This window comes from Oryzias melastigma, linkage group LG3 (assembly GCF_002922805.2).
Source record: "Oryzias melastigma strain HK-1 linkage group LG3, ASM292280v2, whole genome shotgun sequence".
In the NCBI taxonomy this organism is placed as follows: domain Eukaryota; kingdom Metazoa; phylum Chordata; class Actinopteri; order Beloniformes; family Adrianichthyidae; genus Oryzias; species Oryzias melastigma.
Genome location: NC_050514.1, coordinates 572,835 through 580,728, shown reverse-complemented (window position 1 = coordinate 580,728; position 7,894 = coordinate 572,835). Strand labels below are relative to the sequence as shown.

Sequence of the window (7,894 nt, the reverse complement as noted above, 5' to 3'; positions counted from 1 at the left end):
GTACTTTTTTGTGTGCAAAATGGGTTGGGGGTTAGAGGTATTGTGAATATGCTAACGTGGCTAACGTGTAGTGGTGCCAGACTGTTTTTACTTTTAGGTTTTACAAACAAGGTTTGTAGCTAGCCTCAAAGTAAAGTGTTTTTTTTATGTGTTGCAAACAAGGTCAGAAGTTAAAGGTATTCTAAATATGCTAACATGGCTAACGTGTTGCGGTGTCAGACTATTTTTTTTTTTTTTCTTTTTCTTTACGTTTTACAAACAGTTGAAAGTAAGCCTCAAAGTAACAGGGTTTTTGTTTTTTGTTTTTTTTTGTGATATCCGTCTGTTTTCCTTCAGGTTGGAAACAAGGTTGAGAGGCAGAAGTATAATGTGAATGCGCTAACATGGCTAATACTTCTAACATGGCTAATGTGTTGCTTTTTATAAACAAGTTCTTGGATGACTGTGAACACAGGTAATAAAGTCTGACTGACAGACTTATCTGACTCTTTTTTATCACTAAATGAGCCTTATAGTTCAATGTGTCTTACATTTGACATAATTTTAAAAATAGGCCACCTTGTAGTGCAGAAAATACGGTATTAAAAATAATAGCCTAGCTTGGGTGCTTATTGTAATCCTCCTTTGAGCTTTAATGTTTTTTGACTATCACCATTATATGAGACATTTTGTGGATTTGCTATATGAATATATGAATTAATGATGCTTTTGTTATAAACATGTTGCTTTTCATCTTTGAATTTCAGTCGATACTGTCTTAGCAATGTCATAAGAGCTGATCTTAAACACATTTTTTGCTGGGTTACTAAGGCAGATCTCGAAGGAACTGTTGGAAACGAGGAGACAGCGCTTCCCCTTCAAACCATATGTAAGACTTGTCTGCTCTGCCCCTGGATCAGTGGGTGTGTGGCTGTTAAGCCCACAGTCTTGTATGGATGGAGCTTTAGGCTCCTGTGGCTGCGTCGCAGTGAGAGGCTGGATGATGTGTGTGCTACTTTCTATGAATTGTGCAACCTTGTGTCTGCGCTGAGATCAGTCACTCTACTCTAATAGTATCTCTCGCAACTTTAGCTGAACTAACCAATACACCAACTCACTGTCAAGAAAACAGCAATAGCAAACAATTTGCAAAGCAAGTTTTAAGTATCAAACTCAAAACCTTGCTTTTAGCAGGGAAATTGATTTATAGACATGCATATCAAAAAGGTGCTGATTGTATGCAGGATTATTGCTTTTCTTTTTTCTTTGTCTAATATGAATATATATCTTTCCAAATGAAGGGGTTTTTATGTGAACTTTATGATATGACACAACCGGATGCTTCAAACGCAGAGAAATAAAACTTTGCTGCCACCTACTGCCCTGATTCACAAAGACAAGCTGCTGCCCACACTAAGAGAATTCTCCTTTTTATTTAATTTAAATTTAAGATGCAAACAAATCAAATAATTGATGGAATATTAGAAGTAGTAATAATGCACATCTTGGATTATTTATACACCCTAATGTGTGGATAGGTCATTTTAAAGTGTGATCATTTACATATTACATTTTTCAAAGAAACAACACAAATATTTTATATGCTAAAAATCACAAAATTATTCTAAAAAACATAAAGCAGAAAGAAAAGCAAATATATCATTGTTATACATAGGAACTACATTGTAAATGTGTTTAAGCAAGTGTCCTTTTATAATATGGCAGACACATCTTTAAGTAAATTAACACGAGTCAATAAAAGCTGCATCTTTTCATCACACCTTTGTTTTAGTTGTAGTTTTTCAAATATTTAAAAATGTAAGTTGTCACCATTAAAATAAAATGATACTTCTTGGTCATTCTTTTTCATTTTAATTTTACAAAAGTTTGCTTCTATTTTCTATTTTTTTTTAATGAATTAGGTTGGTTTTATATTTCAAAACTGAATGCTTACACTAACAGTCCATGAAGAGACAAGGAGCAGCTTCTTCGGATGCACTATTTGAACTAGTGTATGAGGCAATTCAATCACCGATGAAAAGAACTAGAAATACAGGTCATTCAGGAGCGTCAAGCACCAGCAAGAGCTGGCCTTTTTTGTGTAAGAGGCCGTTGTTATGTGGCATTTGGTGTTGAACAGACGAGGACGTTTAACCCATGATAGCAAAGGATTTTCTGGAAAACTAAGGTATGAAATACACAGTTTGTGTGTAGTAAGTTTTTCACTGCAAGTAGGGTTTAAGAAAATGAGATTCATGCTTTTTTTAAGCCGGACTAAAACAAGGAACTGCTGGGAAATCTTGGTTTCTATTTGAAGTAATAAGCAGTTACACCATTTAATGGTCAGCTCAAAAAAATGCTGTTGAACTGAACATTAGCTAGTTTAGAAAAGAAACTGGCCTACAAGTCTATAAGTGGTCTATTTAAATATATTTTAGAACTTTTAATATGGCTGCTTTCATGAAGCAATATAAAGTAGTTTTGTTTTGTAGTGTTGTATTTGGCATTGCTAGCTTAATTCACATACGGCTCCTTTATTTCCTTTTTGTTCCCCAACACTTTTTTTCACTTTTATTTTTACAATTATTTATTTTTTTCCCTCCCCTTGTAGGATAACACTTGTAAGAATGTTTTGTTATTTATTTTTATATGTTTGCATAGCATTTACCGCTCTACATTTTTATTATTAATTCACTGTATTCCTTTTGCACTTACTTCCGGGTTATTTCCGATCACGTAAAACTCAGTGAAAACTCAGTGAGGTTTGTTTTTGCCTTTTGTATCGACATATTATTTATTTGATCGTTATCGATACTGTCAAGTACATTTTAAAATATCATTTGTACATGTTAAAAACAAAGTTTTAGGAATTAGATATACATGGGAGTTCGTCTGGGGCTTTTAAGTTGAAAGAAAAATAGCCGGAAGTGCGTGTATCCACAGAAAACGGAACACTTCCGCACATCCTATCCTTCTGCACGTTTGTTTGTCTTCCCTTCGCATCCTGAATGTGCGTCTCCTTTGTGTGATTATGAACAGGACACAGCTGAAGCGGTCCGGTATTTTAAAGATGGCTATCACGGGAGCGGAAACGACGTCCGACGACGACCACGGGGAGCCGTTCGTGCTCCGTGCTACCAAAATAGCCGCCGTGGTGGCGCTCTACTGGTTCATTTCAATAACTATGGTGTTCCTCAACAGCTACCTGCTGGACAACAAAGACTTGAACGCCCCACTGTTTGTCACTTTTTACCAATGTTTGGTTTCTGTGGGACTCTGCGGCTTCATGCAGCTGCTGTCAACGATAAAGCCGGGACTCATCGACGTTCCGTCCGTCAACTTTGAATTGAAGACGTCCCGGGAAGTCCTGCCGCTGTCCATCGTCTTCATCGGCATGATCACCTTCAACAACTTGTGTCTAAAATATGTGGGCGTGGCTTTCTACACCATCGGCCGCTCGCTCAGCACTGTTTTCAACGTGCTGCTGTCCTTCATCATCCTCAAACAGTCCACGTCGCTGCAGGCTCTGGTCTGCTGTGGGATCATTCTGGGTAGGTCAAGTTTCACCAGGATCATATGATGGAAATCCCATTGTTTTCTTATTTTACATGGATGCAAAAGTTTCCAATGGCACAATCATAGGAAATATGTGTACTTTTTTCATCATGATGTGATCAACATTTGCAGACCTGAATTCAGAGAGCAGTCATGTTTAGATTAGTTGCTTAACATATAAAAGTTTTGGCTTAGAGTCGGATTTATAAAGTTCCCCAGGTGTTGGGTCTATTGACTGTATATGGAGAACTGGACTGAGTGAGTGTGACATCACCCATAAGAAATGTCTTCTTTCTGGTTCTAACAAAATGAAGTCAATTCAGTCAGTATTTTTGCGCAATACAGACGTTTGCCATGTTGGAACCAAAAGTTGTAAGCAGTGATTGCTCAAAGTCAAGGTGTGTAAATAGCCAACATTTCAGCTACATGCTAGCTGGCTTGGCTAACCATTTTTTTTTTTTTTTTTTTTTTTTAACCCTAATTTGGCATTTGTTTTCATCTATCAGCTTCAGTATTTTAAGCTATCAATTTCAGCATCTTCAGCTGCCAAATTCAGCTTACAGAATTCACACTAGCATTAATGCTCGTAATGCTACACATCTTGTTCATAGTTATGTTAAAAATTTCTGGTTTTAAAGTTTTAGAAATCTAGTTTTAGTGTGCTCAATAACTGTTTACCCTCTTCAGCCCGCAACCTAAGGTGTGTTTTGAATTTTGGCCCCTTGTGTGACTGAGTTCTACATCCCTGGTCAAAGTCAATATTTCTATGGTGTCAACCTTCACCAATCACGAGTGAGCTTGTCGGAAGACCACACCCCTACCACTTGAAATCAGCCTGGGAGAATATTAATCAAACACTTTAAACATTTGACGCAAGACCACATAAGTTGATTGAGATGTCCGATTGGTCAGTTTTTAGTTGTTGTTTACCTTTCGACACAGCGACCCAGTGACCAACCTAAAATCTATTGACTGTACGATCACTAGGCTGAGTGATCCCTCCCTCTTGTCTTTTAAACAGGAAGTACCTGCTGGCTCCAAAAAGCCAACATCCCAAAGACATCTATTGAGAAATAAACAGCTATGACTGAGTTATATTTGTCAGAGTTAACATTCATGCTATGCTATTGTTTTTAACATGTTTTTGCTAATCCATTTTTTTCTTAGTTTTTTTTTTGGCAAGTTATTCAAGTCATAAACTGGCCTGTCAGAGGCCTCAATAAAAGAATGTGGTCTCCTGTTGAATGTTCATAACATTTGACAGATTCTCCAGAGCCTATTCTCAAGTGGGAGGGGTGTGGCCTTCCAACAAGCACCCCCCTGACTGGCTAGTGTGGTTGCCATAGAAATGTGGACTCAGACCAATCCCTGCTTACTAAAATCTCTGGCTCCAACATGGGGATGTCCATATTGTATGGAGCTAGAAGCAAATCATTTTCTATTGTTTGATATCACACTCATTCAGTCCAGTCCTCAGATAGTTGAAGCTTGGGTTACAACTTCTCCAAACACCTGACTCATTCTGTCAATAGTGTTTGGAAGAAAGGCTTACTTGAAACCTGTTTGCATTTCTGCATTTGTTTTTCTGTGCAGAAAACAAAAGCAATCCATAAAACTACCAATAAGATTTATTACACAGTCCTGCACAAACTGAATTATATTCTTCCAGTAAAATTCCTCCTCTGGATAAATGTCTGACTGATCTGCTAGTGAAAAGAGACTTTCAATGTAAATATTGAGCAGAATATTGAGAGACTGCAACATTTATGGTGAACAGCATTTTTTGTGTCGACTTGTATGTTTTATCTTTTCTATTAACAATCAGTTTTTGTTTCTCCTTGAAAATTAATATACTCTCATTTCAAAGTTTCTTTTTTGGCAGCAAAACATTTTTTCCATTGTATTGTTAGAGTGCACTATTAAAAAAAAAAGTACATTTTACAGTTATAAACTGGCAGCTGAGGTTGCCAGAATCTCACCTTAAAGATTAATGGATTACTTGTAACGATATTACATTTAAAAAAAAAAAAGTTTTTCTTAGCAGTTCTTCTTAAGTAATATTTCTAATGTTTACTGTAAAATGAAATGTATTTACCTTTTGAAAATGCAAAGCAAAATCTAAGATTGCCAGAATCTCACCTTAAAGATTAATGGATTACTTGTAACGATATTACATTTAAAAAAAAAAAAGTTTTTCTTTGCAGTTCTTCTAAAGTAATATTTCTAATGTTTACTGTAAAGTGAAATGTATTTACCTTTTGAAAATGCAAAGCAAAATCTAAGATTGCCAGAATGTCACTGTTAGAACTGAGGCTTTACTTTTAAATGTTATTGTTATTTATTTTTTTTAAATTTGCATTGAGTAAAATTCCTAATTTTTTTTTACTCTTAAAAATGTCGTGTAACACTAAGAAATTAGCAAAGACATGTAGTAAAGTTTATGGTAAAAAAAAAAACTGGCAGCTGAGGTTGCCAACATTTTACTGTTAATAATAAGGTGTTACTTTTAATGGTATTGCAGCAAAAAAAAAAGGATTTTTTGTTTTACTGTTTGTCTTAAGTGAACTACGTATTTTTAATGTAAAAAAATGCAAGAAAAGAAATTAGCAATAACATTGAACAATTTTTTACAGTTAAGAACTGACAGCTGAAGTTGCCAGAATTTTACTCTTAAAAATAAGGTGATACTTTTAATGGTATTGCAGCAATATCGAAAAAAAAAAACATATGTATAATTTGTCTTGATTTATGTTCCCTTTTTTACACTACCAAAAAACGTAACACTGAGACATTAGCAAAGATGTACAACAATTTTTACGGTTAAGAACTGACAGCTAAAGTTGCCAGAATTTGCTTTTGAAAAAAGGTGTTACTTCTAACAATGTTACAGAAAAAAATGTCTCTTTTACAGTTTGTCTTGAGTAAAATTCCCAAATTTCACTGTAAAAAATGCATTGTAACAGTAAGAAATTAGGAACGTTTTAGACATGTTAATTTCACTTTTAAAGGGACTACAGATTGTTAAAAAATATATTTTAGTAAAATGAAACAAAAATATTGATATTTCATTGGCTAATACTTTTTTCTTGTAGGGGGTTTCTGGCTCGGTGTGGACCAAGAAGGCGTGGCGGGGTCCCTCTCGTGGTCAGGGGTGTTTTTTGGCGTGCTGGCGAGTGCCTGCGTCTCTCTTAACGCCATCTACACTAAGAAAGTGATGCCTGCTGTTGATGGGAGCATCTGGAAGCTGACCTACTACAACAACATCAACGCATGCGTCCTCTTCATCCCGCTCATCCTCGTGTTCGGCGAGTTGGGACGACTGTCCAGCTTCACCCGCCTGGCTGACCTTAAGTTTTGGGGAATGATGACCCTTGGGGGGCTCTTCGGCTTCGCCATCGGTTACGTCACGGGTCTTCAGATCAAGTTTACGAGCCCGCTCACTCACAATGTGTCGGGAACAGCAAAGGCCTGCGCTCAGACAGTCATCGCGGTGGTGTACAACTCGTCCAGTAAGAGCATCCTGTGGTGGACCAGTAACATGATGGTTCTGGGGGGCTCGTCGGCCTACACGTGGGTCAAAAGTCGGGAAATGCAGAAGACGTCTCGCAAAGAGCCCCAGGAGCCAGACAAGGAAAAGCTGCTGCAGGGGGAAAAGGGGGATGCAGGCGTATGATAGTTGCTGCTCCGCTGGGGAGTGTCAGCCTCTAGTCATGTTGTGTTGTGCAGGACTGTTGTGTGGTTCCTATCACTGTGTCTGGGTTTTTGTGGGTTTTACCTACTGGTTTAAACTGTTTATGCTCTTGCATCGTTTCTTTCGAAAGGTTTTCCTTTCAAATATATTGAACACGATTACGTCCTTTTTGGGTGACGATGTATATTTTTATACACTGTACCGTATTTTCTGCACTATAGGGGACACCAAATTATCAGGAGCACGTTACTCGCAATATAATCGTTAGCAATGTTGGGATATTTATATTAGTTTTACTCCAACCTTGTTTTCAACATGCTACAATTTAGCCACATTAACATATTCACAAAACTTGTTACTCCTAACCTTTTTTTTCAGCATGTTAGCCACATTGGAAGCGTTAGCAAAGTTACCATATTCACAGTACTTGTTAATCCAAACCTTTTTTTTTACAGGCTACACATTAGCCAAATTAGAAGCATTAGCAAATTTAGCATATTCAAAATACTTCTTAATCCAAACCTTTTTTCAACACGTTAGCCACATTAGAGGCGTTAGCATATTCACAATACTTGTTAATCCAAACCTTTTTTCAACACGTTAGCCACATTAGAGGCGTTAGCATATTCACAATACTTGTTAATCTAAACCTTTTTTTTCCCAACATGC

General features: G+C 36.9%; 1 protein-coding gene across 1 annotated transcript; it reads left to right on the top strand.

Annotated features, from left to right (window-relative positions):
- The first annotated feature begins 1,937 nt into the window (after positions 1-1,937).
- Positions 1,938-7,393, top strand: slc35c1 (solute carrier family 35 member C1). Its single transcript, XM_024295517.2, has 3 exons — positions 1,938-2,167; positions 3,019-3,530; positions 6,627-7,393. The coding sequence occupies exons 1-3, from the start codon at positions 2,097-2,099 to the stop codon at positions 7,205-7,207; spliced, it is 1,164 nt and encodes a 387-aa protein (XP_024151285.1). The 5' UTR covers positions 1,938-2,096; the 3' UTR covers positions 7,208-7,393.
- The last annotated feature ends 501 nt before the right edge of the window (positions 7,394-7,894 follow it).